This window comes from Malus domestica, chromosome 09 (genome assembly GCF_042453785.1).
Source record: "Malus domestica chromosome 09, GDT2T_hap1".
Classification (NCBI taxonomy): domain Eukaryota; kingdom Viridiplantae; phylum Streptophyta; class Magnoliopsida; order Rosales; family Rosaceae; genus Malus; species Malus domestica.
This window is the reverse complement of record NC_091669.1, coordinates 25,309,632-25,336,015: the sequence shown is the minus strand read 5'-3', so window position 1 is coordinate 25,336,015 and position 26,384 is coordinate 25,309,632. Positions and strand designations below refer to the sequence as shown.

General features: G+C 36.3%; 1 protein-coding gene and 1 long non-coding RNA gene across 5 annotated transcripts; one reads left to right on the top strand and one right to left on the bottom strand.

The window, feature by feature from the left end:
* Positions 1-9,109: 9,109 nt before the first annotated feature.
* Positions 9,110-10,051, top strand: LOC103443869 (uncharacterized). Its single transcript, XR_530566.4, has 2 exons — positions 9,110-9,607; positions 9,691-10,051. It is a non-coding gene; the product is annotated as an uncharacterized lncRNA (long non-coding RNA).
* LOC103443870 (DEAD-box ATP-dependent RNA helicase 35) lies at positions 10,052-13,082 on the bottom strand. 4 transcript variants are annotated; one of them, XM_008382764.4, is made up of 3 exons: positions 12,961-13,082; positions 11,640-12,549; positions 10,052-11,147 (listed from the first exon to the last, which is right to left on the bottom strand). In XM_008382764.4, exons 2-3 carry the CDS (start codon positions 12,536-12,538, stop codon positions 10,283-10,285), a joined length of 1,764 nt encoding a protein of 587 aa, XP_008380986.1. In that variant the 5' UTR covers positions 12,539-12,549; positions 12,961-13,082; the 3' UTR covers positions 10,052-10,282. The 4 variants fall into 4 exon arrangements, with proteins under 4 accessions (XP_008380986.1, XP_008380987.1, XP_017190142.1 ...); XM_008382765.4 differs by having other exon boundaries at positions 12,924-13,052; XM_017334653.3 differs by lacking the exon at positions 12,961-13,082 and adding an exon at positions 12,658-12,844.
* Positions 13,083-26,384: the final 13,302 nt, after the last annotated feature.

Genomic DNA, 26,384 nt, shown 5'->3' with positions numbered 1-26,384 from the left:
GAGCCAGACACGATGAACAATTCAAGAATACGGATATATTGTGCGCATGATGCCATCGAAGAACCCGTGCAACACGAGCCATTAGAAAGGGATGGACGTTACAATGAAAGGGTCATTCAACGATATACTGCACTTCAAAGGTCATCTATGCACAATGATCGGCAAATTGACTTGACAGAGCACCAGTGGGCATTGAAACAAGCTGAAGATACTTAAGTTTATTTAGTATGTTTGTTTGTATTTGATGTGTTTATGTAATTTTATTTGGTGTGTTTTTTGTAGTGAGTTTTTTATTATTTCGTATGTTTATATAATTTTATTTGGTGTGAATTATTTGGTATGTTTATGTAATTTTATTTGGTGTGTTTTTTGTAGTGAGTTTTTTATTATTTCGTATGTTTATATAATTTTATTTGGTGTGTTTATGTAATTCCAATTGGTGAGTTTTTTAGTTTTATTTGGTGTGTTTTATAATTTCATTATACGTGAACAATTTGATGAATAAAGATTCTATTATTAGCATAAATATATTACGAAATTAAATACATGTACTCTCACTTTAAATAAAGTACTAACTTCAATAAAATGGAAACAACATAAATAATAAATTACAACCCAAAGTGATTGGAAAACTATGGGCTCCGATTACAAAAGTACCCTATTCCTCACCACTTAACCAATCTGTGGTGCTAGGATCATCTTGTCTTGTTGTGCTAGGACCATCTTGTCTTGATATCGCTTCTCTTGCACGCCTCCTTTGCACCACATCCGCTTTCTCCGACTGCCAAAAATATTTAGAATTTGGAAACATCCCTTCTAAACGCGTGTTTATAATGTCACGATCTCATTGTGCAATTCTTTATTCTCTAAGCAACTCCCTTTCTTGCCTAAGTAGCTCTCTTTCCCTCTGTTCAGCTTGAAATGCTTGTTGAATAGCTACAGCTTTTACCTCATCTCTAGCCTTTTCAGCCTCATATTTCGTCAATTCCCGCGCCAACGTCAATTCACCTTGACGAGCAAGTTCTTGCATGTACTTTCCATAATCATTCTTGGAAGCACTCCCTTTCCTCTTTGAAGCCTTCTTACCTTGAGGCCTAATTGGATAACGGGTCGACCCCGACGCTTGTTCAGGAATGGGCGTTTCAGGCACTTCTTCTCCATCTTCTTCATCAACATGGGCGCCATGATCGGGTGTAGAGTGTGGAGGGGTGCTGTGTACAAAGATGCTGTGTAGAGGGATGCTGTTCATGCATACTTCTGGACCAACAGGCACAACTTTGAATTTATGACAATCTTTAACAATATTCCAACATTCCCACCGGGTGAATGATTTGTTTCTTGATTTGATTTTGGCAGCATACCATGCTTGTGCTTGAAGTTGCTACAAATAATAATATTGAAATTATTAGGTAACAAATAAATAATACAAACAAATAGTAATAATGAAATTATTAGGTAACAAATAAATAATACAAACAAATAATAATAATGAAATTAGGTCACAAATAAATAATACAAACAAATAATAATAATGAAATTAGGTCACAAATAAATAATGCAAACAAATAATAATAATGAAATTAGGTCACAAATAAATAATGCAAACAAATAATAATAATAATGAAATTAGGTAACAAATAAATAATACAAATAAATAATAATAATGAAATTATTAGGTAACAAATAAATAATACAAACAAATAATAATAATGAAATTAGGTCACAAATAAATAATGCAAACAAATAATAATAATAATGAAATTAGGTAACAAATAAATAATACAAACAAATAATTATAATCAAATTAGGTAACAAAATAATAATACAAACAAATAATTATAATATATTCTTATCTCATCCGCATAATTTGCCCCACTTCGAACATTACTACTAGCTTATGTCAAGGCATCTCTCCACGTACTAAAGGAATGGCTAAGTATTTTCCAACGACTGGACATCGATTCTTTGGTTCTTTTACCACTCATTTGCTCAAGAAATTTGGTATGAATTAAACTCCACATTTCTCGCAACTGCATCTCATTACCCGTAAGGGAATTATAAGTAACTTCAACCCAGCTAGTGCACAACGCAACATCTTCAAGAAGCAACCAATTCGTACCTGCATCAGTAGTCATTTTGTGGAAAAAAAAATGGATTGAAACTTTGAGAGAAAGATAGGAATTTGATTGAAAGTGGTTGAGAAAATATGAAAGTGGTTGAGAAAATATGAAATTGTGGTGTAAGGTAGATGGAGAAGATGTGGTATGTATAGAAAAGTAAAAACAATTTTTTACAAATTTTTTTTTCAGATTTTTTACAATTTTTTCGGATTTTTTCCATTTTAAATTTTTTTTCTTTCAAATAATTAATCTCTGCCGTTGGATTTAAAAAAATTTGAATTCCAACACTCCAGATTGTGCCACGTGTCACAACGGTAACTTTTCTTAATTTTAAAACTATTTTTTCTTTATTTATAAAGCATATTAATATCGACCATTGATTTCAGATCGAACGGTTGATATTAAATAAGATTTGTTTTATTTTGTTTACCGTTGAGATCCAACGGTCCAAATGAAGGAGCCGTTGAGATCGAACGGACTGTGGGAAGTCACGTGGCTTCCCAACAGTAACTGAGACAGCTGCTGCAAGTGGGCTGCTTTTCTGAAAAGCTGTCGGGCGACGCGCCCCCACGCGCGAGTGGGGTGCACGCGCCTGACAGAAAAAAATAAAAAATGGGTGAAGAGCTCGGGCTCACGGGCTGTCACAAATTGACAGGCCTTCTGCTCGAGCCTTCTCCACGAGCTCGGGCTCTTCAAGGCTGGAGCTGATTGACAGGCCCTCGGGCCCTTTCTTCTCCCCTATCCCCCAGCCTACATGCGAGGTTGGAGTTGCTCTAAAGATTGACACATTTTAACAATTAAAGGAACCTACATTAGCACAAGTGTAGGTGAACGTTTATCAGTAATCATTGTTGCACATAAGCACTGCCACTAAGTTCTGAAAGGGTGAAAAACAAAGGTAGGTGGGTAGCAGAGGGGGCGTTGAGGTGGTGCAAAAAGTGCAGTCGCACAAGGCCTCAAATTTGAAGGGGCCTCCAAAATTTTTGTCACCTAATATTTATATGTAATAATATTCTATATTTAAAATTGCTTTTGCTATGAAATAATGTTCTATATTCAAAAATTGATTTTGTTAGCATTTTAAAATCTCATCTTACACTTCTTATAAGCGTAATTTTTTTTCTTTCTAAATACAAAAATTTAGAGTACAATAAGATATTTTGAGTGCCAATAATACACCATAAAAGACGGTATTTTTTCAATATTATTGTAGACATCGAAATTTCGATGAAATAAATGTTGATCAATAATTAAAATTTCAACGTTCACGTGTCACATAAATTTTACACATAGCATGTGACTAAACGAAAAATCGAGAATCATCAGAAAAGTCATCAAACATGACACGTGTCAACACTTGGCAAAAATGATTTATTTCATTTGATTATTTAAATCCAAAAATCAAGTTTTGGAATTCTATAAATAGGAAGCCAAGGCATTCATTTTGGGAGACCAATTCATAACCAATTCGCATCACACCAAAACCTTGAAGCTTTGAAACTATAAAGCTCCCAAGCAAATCCCGAAGGATCAAGAAAGCTTTCTTCGTTCTTCGTCAAATCCTCCTTCAGGATCAAGCCCCAACGGCCCTTGAAGAACTTCCACCAATTCAAGATCTAGCCCCGATGACCTTTGAAGAAAGTGTTCATCGTTCATCACCGTTCATCCTAAGATCAAGCCCCCGACGACCCTTTGGATCAACAACATCAATAAATTCACCCACTGTTCTTCAAGATCAAGCCCAAAAGCCCTTGAAGATCCGTATACCACTGTTCATCCTAAAGATCAAGCCCCGACGACCCTTTGGATCAGCAGCCCATCCACAAATCAACACCTTACAGAGATCAAATCAGAGGATTAAATTTGAGAGAGATTGTAACCCCAAAATCATTAATACAAATATTATTTTGTACATGTGTTCTTGTCTTATTTACCATAGGAATTTCCGTGTTTACAAACTTAGCACGCCCAGTGGGACCATCTCTACCTTTCATCTCTTTCTTCGTTCAAGGAAATCAAAGCACACCTTCGAAAATCCAATGGCATCAAGGAAGGTTCAAACGGTTCCCGCAACCAATACGAAAAACCAAAGCGTCCTCACCGCAAGTGGTATCACTTTGGGCATCATAACCCGAAGCAAAGCAAGAGCTCTTTCTGCTGCTTCTTCCACCCCTACATCAACTCTGCCGATAGAGCAAGAGCACCAGAGGCACGAGCCTGTGATCACCCTGGCCTCGCTACGAGCACCAAGGGAGGAAAGTTCGAAGAAGTACTCCGATTCCATGCTTTCTGATGCCGACTTAAGCAGCAGCTCAGCCATGCAAGTCATGAGCATCGGAGCAACTTTAATCGATGAGTAGCTGGCTCAAATGAATGAAGCGATCGCAAGGCTAACACGGACTGTGGAAGAAAAAAGTGCACGCAGGTCACTAACTCTGAAGGAACCGGTAATCTGACCACCAAGCTTCTGCGACGTCTAGCTACATCAACATCAACCCCATCTGTAATACACAAGCAGGGATGGGATGTTATACCTTTCTATTTTGCTACGCGGCCATTCTTCCTTGTAGGCTGATAGTTTGGTCAGCCAAATGTGTCTTTGCCAATCTGGATCATTCCTGCAACACAACAATTACATGTATGAGTTACACAGTGGAAATGTTCATATATCATCAAATGTGGGGTACTATTGGGATCTATCGCTTTTAAATTCGAAAGTTCCACGAATGCCGGTATTTAAGTTTGGGGGTAAATGAGGCCTCATTTTTGCATTTGGGGGTCATCACTGGTGGAGACAAGAATTTTTACCTCCGCATGACTCGGGTCCGCGATGTCTTTTGTGTTTACCTTCACATTTTCATGGCATAAGCTGGTTGATTTCGGGTTTTAGCAGAGACAAGCGAGTGGTGTCGCTTAGTTCAGATTTGCAACGATTGGGGGTCCTCAAACAGATACAACCACATGCATGTGTTAGATCTTGTTCTATTTCTCTAAAACAAATAAATCTGACAATGAAACCAGAAGATTGGAGGATGATTTTACCTTTGGCTTTTAGTTTTTCCGATTTCTACCATGGATGGGCTATTGAAACACGGCAGGGGTATGTTGTTCAGTTGTAGGCAGAGAAGATTAGAAAAATGAGAGAGCTACAAGGGTTGAGAGAGAAGGAGAGCTAATTTTCATTTTAGAGCGATATGGGGTCTGAGTGAAACAGAGATAGTGGACTGATGAAAATGGGAGACCTAATTATGATATGGATGTGCGTTTGGGTTTTTAGTGAGAAAGGGCTGGAGTTTCTTAAAAATAAAATATAAAAAAATCAGAATGGAGAGCAATGGGTGCATTTGAGCCTTCCTTTTAGAATCCTATGGAATTAATCATATGGATGCGTGACATGTGGCCTGTCATGTTTGTTTCGACAAGGACATTTTTCAAAATGGGAGACAGAGAGTCGTTTGGGGCTTTGGGCTCGAGGAAAGGGAAATAGGGTAGCAGCTTCTAGGGTTTTTTTTTTTTTTTTCTTAAAATGACAAATGAAGACTGTTGAACCTGTTTCTATAGCAGCTGTTGCTCATGTTTGACACAAGTGTGGACTTGTTCGTGTTGGTCCGCATGTCTTCACAAAGCTCCTGGTCATAAGTTCGTTCCCAGCACTTAGCGCATTTTTGTATCATTTTTCTATTATGTTTCCAACGCCTTTCACATGGCCCCAGGTCCTATTTTTGAATCAGGTGATTCTTTTCCTTCTTTTCTATTTGTTCTATCATTTGTTTATTTTAATTTCTTTGTTTCTTTTCTATTTTCTTTTTTCTTTTAGTTTATTTGGTCTCGACTTTTGTTTTATCTTTTCTAGTTTTTCTTTTTGTTTTTCTTAGTTTCTATTTATTTTCCACACCTTGAGGACAAAGTGTGAAATAAGTTTGGGGGTGGGAAAGTAAAATTTTAGGATTTTTGTTTTTGTGTCAGTTAAATTTTTTCGTTTTTAAGTTAATATCCATAGATTATTTTAAACGTTAGAACAAATGGACAGGGTGAAGATTAATCTCACAGTAGATTCTTTTCTATTTATCGTTGTTTAGACACTAATTCATAAATTATACTTTGAAATTTGCACATCACATTAACATGGTTTGTGGGGAGTGAGATTGAAACACTTGCTTTTTGTCTAAGTTTATTTTTAATTTTTGTTTTACGTAAAGTCAGTTATTATTGTGAATAAAGTAATAATTGTCTCACCCGAGGTTTTGCCTTGTAACCGGGCCAGTCCTACCTAATCAGCAGTGATTCTCGCGTTAAACGATAGAGTTTTGGCATGGGGCAAGGTGGTCAGTTGGTTTCGTAGCCTTTCCAGCTCGGGTTAATAAGTCTTTAGGGGTGTTCTACACCTAGTGCCCTAAAGCCCTAGTGGTTTGGGAGTCATTGACCTAAAGCTCGCTACATGGGTTGGATCGAAAGCTTAAGTGAACCGACATTGCACGACCACTACTGTTATTGAAAAAAAAAAAGACAAAAAAAAAAGTAGAAAAAATATTTATTATGAAAGAGTCGAAAAGAAGAGAAAGAAAAAAAATATATGTGAAGTTAGTGTGTGAAGTTAGTGTGTGAAGTATGAATAAAGGGATGAGAGGTAAGAGTTTTGGTCGAATTTCCTTAACTATGTTGGTTCACTTACACCAAAAGAAGTTTATGAATTCTTTTCTAATTGATTCTAAATGGCTTAGACTCTGTGGTGGGATTGGTTGGAACTTATGAAAAGATGTTATGATTTTTAACATTTTCTATGGATTGCAACTTGAAAGTGAGAATTTTGTTTTAGCTAAGTTTTAGTTAAGTGTCTAGTTTGTTAGTTTTTATTTTTGTTTTCTAGTTTTATTTTGCTTGAGGACAAGCAAAAAGCTAAGTCTGGGGGTAATTTCTTGGTAGCTATTTTGCCACCTCTATGCAAATAGAGTCAAAATCACATGAAATACTTGCAAGAATACAAGGATGTTGTAGTATAGATGCTCATGCAAGGTCGTTCTCCTTAAGGACTATTTTAATAATTTATGTAAAAACAATTCCTAATCAACTACTTAGAATTAATGACTTGAGAAAAGAGATTATGAAAGTGGGCAATATTAAAAACGAATTTTAATTAAAAACTAATATGACAAAAGAAAAGAGTTTTAAATACCAATTTATAATAGCACTAGGGTTCTACCATCACCTAGCAATCCTACGAATTTCTACCAATTACTCATGATTTACACATGCCATTTTGAAGGTTAGGTTTTCCTAATATATATTCTCCTCGTGATATTCAAGCAAGAACGTATATCTAACGTGCAATCCGTCTGTAATATTCAGATCAAATATGAACATGCAAGACTCATTAAGTTTTATGAAAACCTTTTGAATAACCATGCAACCCCTAAGAGCGTAATATTCGCCTTAGATGAAATTACAATTATCAATCACAAGAAGCAATACTCAATCCTCCGGTGATATTCTAACCGAATTGCATCCAATCACTTGTCTAAACATCCTAACGGTGGCCAATTATCAAGACAATTAGATAGTTTAAAATAGTGATCAATAATTCAAAGTGTGTATGCAATCAATCATAAGCAATTAAATAAAAATTACATATTTATGCTAAGGCTCAAGGCTTCACCCTAGCAAAAGGAATTAGTTACGCATATTCATAATTGAAATCATAGAAAATATTATTAAGAAGAAAAAGGAATGAAAACACCTTAAAGTATAAAATCTCCAAGAACCCTAGCAAAGTTCTTTGTCTCTGAAGTTGCGTAATAATAAGCGTAGAGAAAAACTATAGACGGCCAAGCAATATATTTGCTAATCCATCGCACAAACCCTAAAACATAAGTCTCTTATTCCAACTACGAAATTAAATAATAATAAAATGTCTTAGAAAATAAAGTCCTAATTAAACTAGGAGAATCTGCCAGGTAACTGTACAGCCACGTTTTAGTCTCAGATATCCTCCAAATCCGGCCCATGATAGCTTGTTTTGAAAATCAAGACGTTTTGAACACATCTGCAGAAGGCCACGAACCCATCCGAGGTCATCTTGGGCTCCGAAAACGCAATTCAAGCCCAAAATGTCACTATTCCAGCAATGCACATTGCTCCTTTATTTTATTGCCAGAAAATAACCGCTTGATGGAAAAATCTGATATTTTGATACAATCAACCCAAGTGACTCACGAACGTCTCCCATTGGAATTACTCCAAAATTCGTCAATTTGACCACGTTTTGCTCCAGAGGAAGTCGAAAGTCCTATATTAGAAATACAATTCCAAGTATCAAAATTCTTCCAAAATATGAACCAAAATATACTAAGAACAGGGTTAAATATATAATATAAAATTCACTTATCAGTGCCAATCGACTTAGTGGTTTTCTCATGGTTCGATTTTCCTCTTGTTGTACCAATTGAAGGTGAAGTTTGAAGTGGAGGGTAGACTTTCCCTGCGCCACAAATTAGATGAAAGTCAGTCGACTTCTTATTCCCTGTTTCGAAATTCAATAAAACATAGAGTGGAAACATTGTCGTCATGGAGTTTTCACTTCTCCTTAATCAATGCTTTGCAATCTCAAAACGACAACCAGTTGCCCCAGATGGATCGATCGTAATGGTACATAGTGTGGCTTCTATGTAGCGTAGAAAAAGGTACCACATTTGCACGTTTAACGAGCAATGACGATGAGACCCTCAAACATAAATTGATTTGATTTCAAAATCGAATGTTGATACTTCACTAGAAAATTGAGCATAAAAAAACCAAAGGGTAGCCTCTGCTTAGAACTTACGCTTGGATTTTGCTGACATTTCCTCCCAATAAGAATGGAGGGCAAATTTAGAGAAAAAGGACACTCTGCAACTGCTTTGCAACTTCCTCCCTCTCTCTTTCAGTATTGCAATTCTCACGTACGCATCGATAGGTCATAAAACACTCCAAACACCACCATCTTTTCTTACAAGTGAAGCAAAAGCATCTTCTTTAACCAACTCCTCCCCATCACTTTCTTCTCGGTTCTTTCTTCTCCCTTCCATAACCCGATCTCGGAGAAGGAAGAGATAAGAGAGCCCTATGGAGAATGTGGTCAGAAATCGCATGCCCTAATATTATTGTCAAATTCTAATAATTCCAAGGAAAGCATTATACTGAGATTCATATTGCCTGCACAATACCTCAAGTAATTTCTACAATGGAAATTATTACACCGAAGGAGCTTACAAGAATCAAGCGTGCAAGAGTGAGGAAGGAATTGACAATGGTTCTACGTTTGTGCACCAAAGGATAGGGAAAGGAAAGAGAATCGACTCGGTGACCGACTGACGGTTCTTGAAGAAGAAACTGAAACTATGAAGCACGAAATTTTGGATATTGCAGAAGAAAGAAACAAGTTGATGAAGGAGAAATGTCAGCAGGTTCAGATTGAGTCTATCGATGGAAACACAAGTATCTACCCTTCACAGGTAAATTATGCTATATCCTGATAACATAATATAAGTTCTTGGTTTTAACTGTAAGTTTGTAACAAAGTTTCATTATTTCTCAGAACTCATATGCTGAAGTGTTTGGCTGACTGATTTCGATGCATTTGACGGATAAACAGGAGGAAAGAATAGGAGCTAGTTTGTCAGATATTTTACGCCAAGATATACATCCATCTCTTGTCAACAGAAATCTTAGATGCGTCTATAAACTAGATGGATGATTCCATCAATATGTAATCCCAGAAGGTATTTGTAACCACCGTGTTCGCATGTCCTTTCTATTATTATAGACAACCATTCTGTTCTTTTCTTGGCTAGATATTCACTGTTATATCATAATTAAACAGATAATAATCTATATTTAAATTGTTCTAACAGCTGCATATTAAACATTTACTCTTCTATCAAAGAGGCTCACAGAAATGCACAAATGTGTTCATAGATATGCTTTCCAATATCAGATATAAATATGTACATCTGACATATGAGATAATCCAGAAAAAATGCCTTGCACTAACAAATTAAAGTTCCCCCTCATGTCTAGGGAAAGGCTCAAGTACTTATATGCATAAATAAACAAAAAAGAGTACAATGGATCAAAGTTTGACCTGTATCAGCTTGTAAAGTGAACGGTGAAGGAGGTATACATAAATCTTATATTTCCCCTCTGTAACCACCGGATCCAAAATAATCCCTCCTAGAGCTGGCAATTGCCATGCTTTTCTGTTGCTCTAGTTTGGGGCAATCTTTGATACGATGACCAAGACCGCCACAGTAAGCACAACCCTTGACCCCACTTGCATTTGTAATTGCATCCACATCTTCCATTGGATCATTAAGCTCAGCCAAAACGGGTGGAATCCTTTGTTTTGCCTCTTGCAGGAGGTGTTTCAAATCAAGAAGTGTCGTTTCTGTTTGATTCTTGTTTATAAAAGTTGTTGCTATTCCAGTCTTGCCACATCTTCCTGTTCGTCCAATCCTGTGGACGTAGTTTTCAATTTCTGGTGGCATGTCATAATTAATGACATGTTGAATGTCAGGAAAATCCAAACCCTTTGAGGCAACATCAGTGGCAACCAAAACATCTTTCTTCCCTGCCTTAAAAGAAGAAATGGCATACTCTCTCTCTTCCTGATCCTTCCCTCCATGTATGGCCACTGCTTCCACTCCTTTTAACAGAAGATACTCATGAATATCGTCCACATCAGCTTTGTTTTCACAAAATATTAGAACAGGAGGTGGGGTCTTTTGTAGACATTCAAGAAGGTAAACGATCTTGGCCTCTTGCTTCACATACTCAACCTCTTGAATCACATCAAGATTTGCTGCTCCAGCTCTTCCCACATTTACCGTTACAGGCTTTACCAAAGCACTTCTAGCAAAGTTCTGAATTTTTGCGGGCATGGTGGCTGAAAATAGGAGTGTTTGTCGTTGAGCTTTAAAGTGGTCAAAAACTTCTCTTATGTCATCCTCAAAGCCCAAATCTACCAATCTATCAGCCTCGTCCAAAGTTAAATATCTGCAAGTAAAAGTAGCGTAAGTCTACGAAGCTCAGTAAAAGTTTCTCCAAAAAAAAAATTGTGTACATTGGGCTCACAGCCAGAATCTTAATTTAAACCTAGGAATTAGGATGCCTCAATAAGTAAAAAAAGCCAAATAACACAACTGTATCAAAAGTTTGAAGCATAAATGTGTAGGCAGAAGCAAGAAAATGCACAAACACTTGTTAATGGACCACAACCAATAACATAAGCATTGTTAATTTCATTGGGTAATCACTCGAAAAATAAACTCCTCATAATTCAATTGCATAAATGTATGAGCTTCATGGTAAGGACTACAAAAAATTTAAAATTAGATCAAATCATTAGGGATTCAGTTATGTGCCCCACGAGAAGCAGTGTTTGTTCAATATCATTATTCTAGTAGCTATACATAACATTTATAGAATTGCAGAAGGAAAACCTCAAGATAATGACTTTGTAAGAGGTTTTATAATGGCATTCCTTACCTGCAACTATCGAGGTTCATTTTTTTCTTTGCCAGCATATCCTTCAACCTCCCAGGAGTAGCAACAACTATATGGACACCTTTTTTCACAATTTCCAACTGCGACCGCATATCCACTCCACCAATACAAAGCAAAGGCCTTATTTCTGGATATCCAGCCTCTCTCATAGGAAGCAGAAACTCTTCCACCACTTCATAAGTCTGCCTTGCAAGCTCCCTTGATGGGCAAATAATTAATCCAAAAGGCCCTTCACCTTGATTAATTGGCATCATAATCTCCTCCTGCAATGCTATCATAATCAATGGCAACACAAAAACCAATGTCTTTCCTGAACCTGTAAACGCAATACCAATCATGTCTCTCCCTGCTAAAATCACCGGAAGACCTTGCACCTGAATGGGGGTTGGCTGAACAATCCCCTTGGTTTTCAACATCTTCAGAATTGGTTCAGGAAATCTCATATCCTTAAAATTCTTAATGGGTGGTGGAATATCATCACCGCTAACTATGATGTGCCACTGCTTTCTAATAAAATCACATTGCTGGCTCGACATCTGCCTTATATTCAATGGGGGCTTCCAACCTGTCAGTAAAGGCTCCGTGTAAGTGATTCCCTTTGCCAATTCACGAACTGACATGAGGGTTTTGCGATCTGATAAGTGCTCGATCATTTCCTTCTCTTGTTGCAAAATCTCCTCAGTTGGAGTAATCTCAGGAGCGTCACGCTTCAACTGTGATGCTTTTACAAGAAGGCTAGGTTTTGCTTCAGCAAGCTTTGATTTCTCCAACTCTTCGTCAAGTCCGGATGACTTCCCCTTGCGCTGAAGAATCTTCTGAGCCTCCATTGCTCGTCGCTTCGCCACTGGAACATACTCAGAATAATCATCTTCTTCTTCCATGGTTCAAGTTCCTGCAGTCGAACAAAATTCTACAGCAATTATTGAATAGTATTAAATTGAAGAAAGCAAAGAAAAAAACACACACACAAACAACCAACAACAAAAACACAACAAATTACCCAATAATCCTAATACCAAAAAGCATAATTATATACAAGCAAACATTCAATCGTATTAAATTGACGAAAACAAAAGTTACTGCCCATCTGAAAATGCTTTCAAAATAACTGAAAGCACTTTTGGTGAAAGTATTTTTCGAATAAATCCTTAATAAATGCAACTGCCTTTTTTCAGTCAATTTAAAACCACACTCAAATGAGCCATGAATCAATTAATGCAATATTTAGCCACAACATTATCGACTTGAGCTAATTTTTTACATAACTGCAAAAAAAAATCCCCAATTCGATAGGGAGTCTGACCCGGTCGATATCCCGCGGTTTAGCTCGAGTTTTGGTGAGTCCGCGAAAAAAATGAGAGGGGGTTTGGTGAATGCAGAGTCGAAGTTTTGAAGATCCAAATGAGGGGTTTTCTTATTTTGCTGAAACAGGGTTGGTTTGCATCCTATCTCAACCGTTTATTTAATCGTACGGTTGGCATTGAAAGACTTGACAATATTGTGCACGATTCATTAACACAACACCAAAAGTTTAATGTCCAAATTAAGACTTAAGGTGAACTACTAATTTAGTCTTTGAATTATCACATGAGTAAAAATTAAGTTCCTAAACTATTTCTTTCAGAAAAATCAGTTATTGAATTATAAAAATATGTCAATTACATCCCTAGTATTAGATTTGAAGCTTATCTATTCAATTTTCAGCCAATTTAAGTCATGTTACTACCATGTGATACACTAGGGGTGGGCATAAAAATCGTGGAACTGCAAAACCGAATCGAATCGTAACAAAATAAATAGTAAAAAATTGTGTTGACAAAAAATAGTCAACACAGGTTCAAGAACCAGACCGAACCATTCATACCAGTTTCGGTTCCGATTTTCATGTTAGTAGAACCACCTAGAACCAAACCGTAAATATAAATAATTAATTAAATTTAATAATGGTATACATGTGCTACTAAATGAGTGGTGAAAACCAAACTAGTTTCACTTAGTGTGACTGCATGCGAGCATTTCTCAATTAGGTCTTTCACTTGCACGGTTCGTGATACATCCCAACTCGAGATGTCCACTGGACTCCGAATCGAGCTGTGCTGACAAACAACCAGAGGGTGACGAAGTCATAAAGTGTAGTGAGGTGGAAAATGTAAATAAGTTTAAACCTAAAGTGCCTAAATGGAAGAGTTAGCATGTGAGCGGGATTGAACCCAATTTACACATGATGTCAAAACACAAGTAAAGTACAGTAAAAGTAGAAGAGAATAATACCACCAAGGGTAATCTCCTATTCCAACATTTTCCAAGAATCCTTTAAAGGAATAATTTGTGAAAACAAGTTCATTTGAACAACATCTATGCATGCAATTAACAATTAAAGGCAGAATTATGTTTGTATGCACTCAAAATCAAAACTTTACCCATGAAATTCAAGACCTAGTGATAGGAGCATCTTTATACGACTTTGTTATCTTATTTCTTTGCATTTACTTAGTTAATTTCCATTTATTATAGTAATTTAAGTTATTTTCATATTATTGTAGGTCCAGTTGGTAAAAAGGACAATAAATTGTCAAATGGGGCAATTTGGAGCAGTTTTGGACTTGGATTGGATAGCAAGCGTGGATAGCATATGAGCTAGACATTTTGGTGTTTAAAAGGTGTTAAACATGTGCTAAAATATGGAGAAATTAAAGTTAAGGCTTGGAAGGCAAGGAATTCCACAAGAAAGAGGAATCATAGTTGGACAGAAGTTTAGTGACTTTTATGAAGTCCAAATAAAGAATCAAACATGAATTTGGCTTGTTAGAAGACCAAGAATAGAATGGGAAAGGAATTGGGATATCTAGCCTAATTTGGAGGTGCCAAATAAGACAAAAAAAAGTGCAAAATAAATGCTAAGTTGCTGGGATCACTTTGGAATATCTTCCAGCCTCTTTTACCCCAAAAACTTACCTTTTAGCCAAGTTTACTTGCCCTTTTTATTCTGGACGAATTAGACAATTCTAATTACCTATTTTTCCTCTCTTTTCATTCACTCTAAAGAAAACCCTAGACGTGCCCTATATATATATATCTGAAGTGTTTTGCAACATTGAAAGGGGTGCCACACTTACCATTCATCCATTGAAGTAGCTAAAATTTTCAGAGTTCTTTCTCTCTTTGTTTTAAGTTTCAATGTTTATTTTAGATTGCTTTTCAGTTATGATGAACATGTGTAACTAAGTTTCTTTTTAGCTAGTGGTGAATTTGAAGCCATGATCATATGTTTCATATAAATTGATTATATCCAGTTATTGTTTCATAAAACATAAATACAATTTACTTATCTGCTTTATAGATAACTTATTCTTGTATGTTTATTAAGGATGCATACTTAGTTTGCATGCAGGGATTTGATGCTAGAATATAAGGGAATTTAACCTAATCATTATGAACTTATATTTGTAAGTAGTAAAAGTCAATAGTCATGATTGAGTTAAGTAAATTCTTGGCAGTGGTATCATGCTTTTCATAGTTACGAATGTTTTGTCAATGCTTATGATTTTTACAGAACTTAATGATCTTTGAGACGTATCTCTATCATGCTTTTCATGGTTAAGGAACTTGAGAAGAATAATTTGGTTGCGTCACTAAGTCCAATTCAATGAACTTAGGAAATTTTGAGAGTTAATTAGTGCTATTCACAGTTAATTTGGGGCATTGTTATTCATGGTTTATAGGAAGAATAACTGGAAATTGATTTGTATGCATATGATTCATGTGTGGAGAAGAATCCTTTAGCTATCCTTTCATCCATATTTCATTTACAATTTAATTTACTTGCTGCCATTTACTTTTGTTTTAATCAAATTCGTCCAAAATCCCCCCAGTCATTGTTTTGTTGTTAGTTTAACTTAGTTTTCAGTTTTCTAAGTTTAATTTGTGTTGATTAGCATCCCTTATAATCCCCTGAATAAAACGATCCCTACTTACTCGTACTACGATTGCATAATTTATAAAGTTTAATTTGTGTGTTAGTTTCTACCACATCACCTAGTAGTTGTGGTGAACCAAGACTCAACTCAAATCTTAAAGAAAAGGAGTTGAGAAACTTTTATACCTTTGAAACACCTCTTTACTTAGCAAAGGATATTCACCCATGTGAAGGCCTTGTTTCCTTAGTCTCCTTGCTCCTTGGCTCCATGAATGTGGATGGAGGAACTTTGCTTCTTGGCTCCATGACTTCTTGGATATGGATGAAGAAGTGGATTCTCCAAGTTCCCAAGAAAGGGAACCTCTAAGTTTCCACACCAAGGAGAGTATTGAGGAAGAGATGAGTGACTAGGAAGAGATGGATGCTAGTCCATTCTTCCTAGGACGGCTGGCCTCCTAAGAGAAGAGAGAGCTTTTGTGTTTTTCTCTTTTCTCTCTAGAAAACCCTTTTTTAGGGAATGAGTTATAATTTCCTTTCTATAACCACTGTTGAGTGCATAAAGTTATACTTTTATGCCCGCTTTTACATAGGTTTTTGACTTAAAATCTCTATGCATCACAAGGTATTTTGTTGTTTGTATTGTATTTTAGGATGAAAGTAAGGCTTGAAGAAATCATCTTATTTGAATATTGTAACAAGTGGCCCAAGATCCGCCAGAAAAGGCCATTGCAGAACGGCCAACTTACGAGCTTTGCTCCGAAGTGCTCAGACTGAATTAGAAAATGGGCCATATATGGTTGGAAATCCTTGGAAGTCTTCTTTCGGATGGTCTTGACAACTTGTGATTTGGAGGTTTCGACAAGAAGTTATGACAAAATAAAGAAGAGCTGTTCAGTTACAAATTCTGATAACTGCTAGTTTTCAGTTACTCCTATACGAAAACCTGGTTGTTATGAGCTATAAATGAGAGTCAATTCAAGGATGTAAATGTGTCAAATGTTAGATATGTCCTAAGCCTTTTAATAGGAGAAAAAAAAAAATAGAAAAAACACAGAATCAGAAGGAGAAAGAGAATCTGGAGAGAGAGAGCATGAGTGTTCAACCTTGAGCAGTTTCTAGGTTCTAACTTTCCTGACTTTTTATGTATTTTGTTTTTATGGATACTTAGGGCTGCTTTGAAGCCCTAGGTATGATTGAATTAATGTTCTAAAGCAATTTTAGTTCATCAATTTCATTTGCAAGCTAGAATCAGTTTTCTGTTGAGAATGATAAGGATGACTGCCATATCTTCTTTCATTCATTAGAAACATGTGGTTAGGTTCAGAACTAATTAGGTAAATTGATTCCATGAAGCTCTAGGATAAATGTCATGTTCTAGGGTTCATGTGATGTTCATAATCCTCTTTGTTCTTAATGAGTTTCTAGGTGCTAAATCTGAGTATATGCCATGCTAGGTTGCACCTACAAATATAAGTTTTATGTATATGCCATGCATCTAACATGCAAAGTAAGAGAGGATTCATACAATCTATTTATATGCCATGCTAGATATGTGAACATCTTTGTTGTGCATTTGAAAAGGATAAGTTAAAAGATCATATCACTGATTTAGGAATGTTTAGGGGAAGGCCCTTGTTTATTTGAAGTCAGATTTATGTCCTAAAAATGTTTCTAACCTATTCCATGTCTTAGGTTTGTTTTTAGATAGTTCTAATTTTTCACTTTTCTTTTTGTCTTTATTTCGTTTCCAAAATTACTCGAACCCCCCCATTTTAAGTCATAGGAGTCTCTAACTAATGCTAATTTGTAAGAGTCAAAGGTTTTACTAAGTCGTTTCTCAGTCCTTGTAGTTTGACACCCTTACTTGTGCCGCTATGCTATCCTTATATTTGCACTCGAAAGGAACTTAAACAAAATGGCGCCGTTGTCGGGGACTGCACTTAAACAACTTTGTAATTCCTTTTAGTTTTGCTTACTAACTTAATTTATTTTGTTTTCAATTGTATGTCTTTCAATCCATTCAAGCAGCCTAATGATTTAGAGCGGCCACAAAGTGTGTGGTATTGAATTTTTAGTTTTTGAGTCATGATTAGAGCTATTTGCAATTAAATAATGGTGGGAATGTACATGTTTAACTTAGTCTTGTAATCATAACTTTGGCTATGCTTTGAAAGTTGTTGTATCTGCTATATAATACCATTGCTCTCATTTCTAACAATACTTGTGAAAAGTTACTAGTTCAAGCCTTAGAAGAGGGATAGTGAAGACTGCCTTTTGAGCAATTTTGTGCATATTTGCTTCTTTCAAAGAGATTAAATTGTTTCTACCCATATCCTTTTCTTTCAAATTCATATCAGATGATCTCATTATTCATTTTTTATTGAATACTATACTAAGAGTTATTCTCTTTTGTGGATACTTGTGCTTATTATCAACCATGAATGAACTCATTGAGACGATGTTAGGCTGTGCATGTTTTAACTAGTAAATGGCCTAATTCACTACCTTTGTTGTGTGAGACATTACCCATTTTGAAGCCAAACACAACCATATCTTTCATCACCCACACTAAACTCTACCCATTTCCCCCTATAATAGCCATTCCCTATAGCTTGAGGAATACCAAAGTAATGAAGACAAACAAAATGTTTGAACTTTAAACTAAGAAAGTGGAGTGTACCAAGGTAACATGGGTTGGAATTGCAAAATAAAAAAAAAATAAAAAAAAAAGGGAAAAAGAAAACGTTTCATGAATCTAACTTCTGTAGATCACATTCTCCCAATTACATATTCCTTGGACTTATCATTTAAGCATATAACATTTATATAAGACGACTTTAAACAATAATCTTTGTTCTTTATATTAAACTAGATTAGTTTAACATGTGAGATATCCGTAAAGCATCATCATATGATTGGCTTTAGGGCACATTTCCAACACTGCCTTGGCCGACGCATGGAGCACACGCGCCTCCACTGGAGGTACTGTGCTCAGCTGGCGACTTTTCTTGCCAACTTTCGGGCAACCTATCTCGGCGCATGGGGGTACCTGAAGTCCCCTTATATTTTTCAATGTCCCGAATCCGTTTATGACGTCTGTTTTCCAAAATTCAATCATTATGGTAGAGTTTTATTAATTGGACCCTTTATGTGCTTAGGTGCGTTTATTAGCGGCGTTTCAGTCATTCCAATTTCGCATAGCTCTTCGACGACGGAGTATTTGTGAGTGGACCCCTTCTAAAATGCATATTTTACTATTAGAAATGCATACATGAAAAGCATGATTTATTGATTACGTTTTATGAAACGTTTATAAGTAAATTGGATTTATGCTTTATGACATTCATGCTTTATCAATTTTACATTCTTTGTAGTATATATGATTGATGAATATATACTATGAAGATTTTTTAAGATATGATGTTTGAGCTACTGAGCCCCAGTGAGATATATGTATTATGTTTGGAAATCATATGTTCAATGATTTTTGTGCTTATCTAGTGGTCATTGTTTTGCCTATGGGCGATGATACTTATATATGGCTTCGGCCGGGCGTAGGTTAATGGCTTCGGCCAGGAGATACTTATATATAGCTTCGGCCAGGCGTAGGTTGGTGGCTTCAGCCGGGAGATACTTATAATGGCTTGGCTTTGGCCGGGTGTAGGTTGGTGGCTTCGACCTTAAGATACTGATATATGATACCACTAGTACGCACACTATATGATATATGTTTTATGATTTTATGGCATGCTAGGGTTTTCGAAAAACCTATTACTTATTATGCTATATGAGTTTTCATAAACTTTGGGGTTAGTACGTTGTTGAATAACTATGTTAGTACTACTTATATATCAACTTGGTCCACTCATGTTTGTTTTGCGCTCCCTTAGGACATAGGAATAAGGCATACGATATGAGCTACGAGGCATTCCCCTACCAGTGATATCGTGCCATCCTCTCTGCCGTTGACATCACTTGTAATAGCACTTTTGGTCACACCTTCCGCTTGTATTCTAAATTAGATGCATGCTCTGAACATGTCATGCATTATCATTATCATTTTATAGACAGCTGAATATTATTATATTATTTTGCTAAGGTTTGAATATGAATATTACATTGTGTAGTTCATGCGAAATTTATATGTATGTTTCACATGTTCTCGACATTTGCATTCATTAAATGGCTTGCGTCACCATCGGGTGTTTGCCAACATGTGGCCATCTCGCTGTCCCCCAGACATCGGGATCCGAGCATGTCACATATAATGTGTTACTAGAACCATACGAATGTGTACTCAAAAGATTATAAGATTATTTGGTGTTACAAGCACACAGTTTTCCTATTTTGAGTGCATTTGGACTGTTTTCTAGATTAATAAAAATAAAATGAGTGTGTGTTTGACACCAATTGGAACTTAAGCAAAGAAACAAATATAAAGCACTTCTAGGACCACAAGATTGTGCACTCAAAAGATCAAAAGCATATTGAGTGCATTTGGACCGTTTTTCTCATCAATAAAATCAAATGATCATGCATCTGACAACCAAAGGAACATAAGCAAATAAATGCATATAGTATTGTAGGAACGTGTACTCAAAAGTTCAAAAGCTTATTGGGTGTCAAAAGCATACATTTTTTTCTTTTTTGAGTGCATTTGGATTATTTTCCGCATTAATAAGAACAAATAAGCATGCGTTTGACACCAAATGGAGCTTAAGAGAATGAACACATATAATACGCTACTAGGACCATAGCAATGACCACTCAAAAGATCAAACGCTTAATTCTTCTGAAAAGTACATAGTTTTTCTATTTTGAGTACATTTAGACTATTTTCGGCATTAATGGAAACAAATAAGCATGTGTTTCACACCCTTTGGAAAGTAAGCAAATAAACACATATAATGTGCTACTAGGACCATAAGAATGAGTGCTCAAAAAATCAAAAGCTGATTGGGTGTCAGAAGTAACCAATTTTTTTTATTTTGAGTGCATTTGGATCATTCTAGCATTAATAAAGACAAACGAGCATGTGTTTGACAACCACTGGTACTCAAGGAAATAAACACATATAATGCTCTACTTGGATCATGGGAATGTGCACTCAAAAGATCAAAAACTTATTGGGTGCCAAAAGTATACAGTTTTTCAATTTTGAGTGCATTTGGACTGTTTTCCGCAGTAATTAAAAAAAACTAAGCATTTGACACCATAGGATCATAAGAATGTGTACTCAAAAGATCAATAGTTTATTGAGTGTCAAAATTATACAGTTTTTCTATTTTGAGTGCATTTGAATTGTTTTCCTCATTAATAAAAAACAAACGAGCGTGCGTTTCACACTAATTGGAACTTAAGCAAATAGACACATTTAATCTGCTGCTTGGACCATAATATTCAGTACTCAAAAGATCAAAAGCTTATTGGGAGTCAAGGTACACAGTTTTTTTTATTGAGTGCATTTGCATTGTTTGACATCCTATGGAACTTAAGCAAATAAACACATATAACGCGCTACTAGTGTGACATCCCATCCCAAATGTTACGTTCCTATAAATTTTAAGAGCGTGAATTAATGAAAATGCCCTAGAGGCAAGCACTTTGACTTCCGTTAACCTTCGTTTAGAGAAACGTATAGCCTATTCTTTTAGCGTATTTAAGTAATACTCGTCACTATGAACGCCTAGGCGAAAGCCATTTACGAGTCCGGATTATAATGGTATAGTTATGGACGTTCGAAATTGGTAATTTAAAGTTTAGTTATAAATTAATTCAAACTCCCACCCTGTGGGAGTGGTAACCAATTAGATTTAAGAAAGAAAATGAGGGACCAATGAGAAAAAGAAAGGGGGGACCAATCAGAAATTGAGGAGAGGAGAGAGAGAGAAGCTCCCAGCTCCCCCAAAACCGCACCCACACCCATTGCGACCACCCATCTTCCAAGGCCGATTTTGGCCAACTCCGATGGAGTTTTTCGATGCCACCACGCCATCTTGAAGCTCTCATTCCCCTCTACAAAACCCATCCAAGAACAACCTTGATTAACCATGGTATGTGTCGGTTTGAGACCACAAAAGTCGACAAAAAATCAACGGTGCTCCGGCTACTCTTTTCAATATTCTGGCGAATCGGCAAGGCGATGGCCGATGCCACCACTTGGGCTTTGTAGCCCATCATCCCAGGAGAAAATCCCAACCAACCTTTATCTCGTTGGACCACCGTGGACGATGAATCGACGCCGAGAAGCTTTAGGCATCAACCGGCCTTGTGGACAAAGTTGACCACCTTCCATCCACTTTTGGACTTCATGGCAGGTATGAAAGTTGCTCTACTCATTGAGATCTTCATTTCTGTGAAGTTTGAGAATTTTTAGAAATAGTTGAATTTTCCAGCGAGTCGGGGCGGTCAACCGCCACCTGCGGCGCCGCGTGTGGCAGTGCGTGGGCTGAGGTGTCCCCTGACCTTCCTAGACTAAATTTGAATACCTTGGTTGCATTTATGAAATCTGATTGATGAAATTCCATCATTTGAACTTAGTTCCATTAAGGTCCACCACATGATTAGTATAGCAACCGATAATCCAACCGTTGGATCGTCACCGAACTTTAAAACATTATATTACGTAATATTTGAAGATATTAGAAAATTACGAATTGGAAATTGGACTTACGGATCTTCCCGAATTTGATTTGTAAGTTCATAAAATAAAAGGTTAACCGTCACTTAGTTTTGGCAATTGGCGGAGATTTGACCGTTGGATCGTAATGGGACTTTAGGATGTTGTCCTAGAGGTATAATATGGATCTTTGAAAGCAACGGATCAGAAATCTGTGATGTAGATCTCCCAAATAGAATTACGTAGGGATGTGTTTTATGTAAATGGTGTATTTTATCGGTATGAACTCTGAGATGTGATTTGATAATTGGTCATAGGCGACGATGGTTCGTGATGTCTTTGTAAACACAAAAATTCCTGCGATGAACGAGACAAGAATACGTGTACAAAATAATATTTGTATTAATGATTTAGGGGTTACAATCTCTTTTACAAATTTAGCCTCTGATTCTATCTTTGTAATGGGTAGATTTGATGTTGTTGATCCAAAGGGCTGTCGGGGCTTGATCCTGGATGAACGATTGATGAATGATGAACACTTTCTTCAAGGGCCGTTGGGGCTTGATCTTGAAGGAGGATTTTGACAAAGAACAAAGAGGGCTTTCTTGATTCTTCGGGATTTGCTTGAGAGCTTTAGAGTTTTGAGGCTTTAAGGCTTTGGTGTGGCATGAATTCTCTTCCAATTTGAGAGTAGAGAAAATGTGTGTGAATTCTGTTGGAAATGTGCCCTAAAACCAATCATCTGATGATACTTTACGGACATTTCACATGTTAAACTAGTCTAGTTTAATATCAAGGGCAAATATTATTGTTTTAAGCCGTCTCATATAAATGTTATATGCTTAAACGATAAGTCCAAGGAATATGTGATTGGGAGAATGCAATCTAAAGAAGTTAGATTCATGAGACCATTCTTTCGTAGACACATCCTAAACGTTCCTGATCATAGGATTGCTAATTGGGCATTGACAGTCCGTTAAGATCAGTACGTGCCGTGTAAGGTGGAGATTGAAGAAACAATGGAGATGAGTAAGAATAATTAAATGGTTTAATTATTTATGGCAAGGATTAATTAATATGTTAATTAATCAAACGAATAAGTTCGTTAAAGACCTCGGGATAGTTTTGGGCCTCAAGGCCCAATGGGCTTCGAACGTCAAGTCCATTGACTTAAGTTGTATGACAACTTAATTCACAAAGGCCTAAAAGCCCAAACAAAACCCCATGGCCGGCCATTTAGAGGAAGGGTAGTGAACTTGCTTTAATTATAAGTTTGCCACTCAAATGAATAAAGGTATAAATATGACTTTATAGCCAAAATTCATTAGGGTTTCCTTTGGAGAAAATTGGTGAGAACTTGTCTCTCCTTTTCTCTCTAAAGAGGCCGGCCCCTTGGAGGGGGTATCTAGCCATACTATTACTCCAAGGTCACTCATTTCTTCTCCAATCTCTCCTTGGTGTGGAGACTTAGAGGTTCTCAATTTTGGGAACTTGGAGAAACCTTTTCATCCATCCAAATCCATAGATTTTAGATGCAAGGAATGAAGGCCCTCTCTTTGGGTGATTAGCCTTTGCTTATGCAAAGAGGAATCTACAAAGGTAAATTTCAACTCACTTTGATTTTGAGTTGAGTCTTGGTTCACCAATCTACTAGGCTTTGAATTTCATGGTTGATGTTTTGTTTTTGAATGCATGCAAGCATGATTCCGCCTTTAATAGTTAATTGCATGCTATATGATGTTATTCAAATGAACATGTTCTCACAAAATAATCCTTCAAGTGGTATCAGAGCCTAGGTCTAGTAGTTGGTGAATCCTTTTGGGTTTTGTAGTTCATAGTTTGTGATTTAAAAGTTGTAATATGTTACAAGCTTTATTCTTTTTTCTTTGAATGTAAATTTTGTTAGAAAATTTGCCATCTCAAATGTTGTAGATGTAGTTCATATGAGCATGAATATTGGAGCTAAAATTTGGTGCCATGATTTTGGGAATTTTCGGCCAAATCCAAAGGGTGGATTTTTGGGTTCTTGTTTGACTTGTTAAAAGTGTTTTCAAGTGACTTTTGGAACCCCTATGTACCCTAGTTTGGTTGTATGTTATTCCCTAAAGTTTGAATGGTTTTGGAATGTTTTTGGGTGAAAAATGTTCATGGAAATTTTTGAGTTTTTCATGAATGTTCTTTATTGTTCTTGACATTTTTGCCAAGAACAAAAAGTTTTGTGTTTTGATTCAAAGTTTTGATTTATTTCATAAAGTTTATGTTTTATGTTTTTCAAATGTTTAATTGCATTAGATATTTGTTTAAATGGTGTAAGAGATGTAAGAGATATTATGATGGGTGTGAAAGGATTAATTCCCTTTCACACACACCACTTGCACCACTTGATTGCTTTATGTCAAAACTCACAAATCAACACACACATCACTCTAATCCTTCTCCAAAACCGGCCCTCCCTCAAGTGGGAGTACTTTTGGGGCTTTTATGCAATTACATAAAGTTTTGATACTTTTGTGTATTTGCACTTTGGCCCAAAAGTTTACGTTTTTACGTTTAGGTCCAAAAACGCTAAAGGACAAATTGTTTTGCTCCTTTAATGAAGTTTTTGCATTGTTTAAATTTTGGGTTCTAGTGTAATTACCTGAAGTAGTGGACTTTTGTGTTCTTACAAAGTGACCCCAAAAGTTTATGTTTTTGCAATATTGCCCAAAGGTTGTGGTAATTGCATTTTGGCCCAAATTAGGTTGAGAACAAAATTGTTTTGTCTCTTTAAATGAGAATTGGATTTTCATTTCATTTAGCTCCATTTAAATCAATTTTATGGATACAAAAACCAAATGAAAATGTTGCATTCAATTTAATTAGTTAAAGTGTTAATTAATTAAAAGATGATTATGAACCTAAGCCTGATATAATTGAGCTATGTGAAAGGCCGTTTCAAATTTGTTTGAACCTTGGGAATGTGTAGATTAGATTTTGGTTGTAATTTGATTTGATCAAATGTTGTAAAAGGGCATAAGCCCTTCTTTACTTTAAGATAATTTGTTTTATGCAAATGTTGTAATGAGCATAAGCTCACCTTTACTTTGAAGTACTTCTTTCTTGCTTTATTTGATATGCATGAAAATGAAGTAGTTGGGTCCAACGCCCCTAAGACAACACGCCTTAATGTGATTAAACGCGTAACTAAAATCAATCACCATCCCTAGACCGAGATTCAACACTAGGCTCGTGTTGAATCTAAACAAAGGTTCATAGTCATCCTAAGGCCCTAAGGCAACTATATAGTCCATCAATGAATGCAAAGTTTATGTTAGTAGTATCATATACTCTTGCTTTAAAAACCGTTTTATAAGCATAGTGGGAGTATTATATACAACTAAAACAATCCAATGGACCAATAGTTGTAATAGGACCAAAATTGTTTTAATAAAGATTAAAATGAATATTTATATGTGATGAGACCTAAAACCCTCAACCAAACCATTATTAAGTTGATAAGCGTGAGAGTGCTTTGAACACTCTTTCGTGGCCTTCCACCGTGGTGGGCTTCAATCGTTTGTGACTCATACACCGTATTCGTCCAGTTCTGGGGTTGCAAAGTATGTGCTTACATTCAGGAGAAGCCTATACACATATGATGAAGTGAAAGGTAGGCAACGAGTGTGGTCAATATGATATTCTTCTGAGGCCATTCTTGAACCCCTACTTGAACTAGCATGGTGGGAATGACTTAACTAAGTGCAATGTGCCAATATGATATTCTTCTGAGGCATCATTCTCTAGAGGCCAAACTAGATGGGTACTTGCAAGAGATGCAAATGAGTAAGCGTACTCTCTCATTATTATTAACGCTAGCCAATATGATTTTCTTCTGAGGTGGGCTTGGTAGTAGTGAGTCTCCCATACCCTACTAAGAGTTTCCTCCAAAACTCTCGAATTCCAATGAGGGATATGGAATTTGCCAAAAATAGTGGGTGGTGCTATTTGATTTAAAGACCCGGATCAAATGGCTTAAAATCAATCAATTTATATTCGTTATGTATTTGTTTAGCAATATATTTGCAAACGCTATCCAAAACTTGACAAAGAAAAGCCGAATGCTTTAGTTTCCGGACTTGGTACAACAATCCCAAAGATTGTCTTAAATGGATTGTATATGTACCTAAGTAGTCTCATCCTCACAATCTTCCTA

Excerpts from the sequence above, each read along its gene's own strand:
- LOC103443870 (XM_008382764.4), bottom strand. The coding sequence starts at position 12,538 with ATGGAAGAAGAAGATGATTATTCTGAGTATGTTCCAGTGGCGAAGCGA. Across the intron at positions 11,148-11,639 it reads ATGAACCTCGATAGTTGCAG|ATATTTAACTTTGGACGAGG; the intron begins GTAAGGAATGCC and ends TTTTACTTGCAG.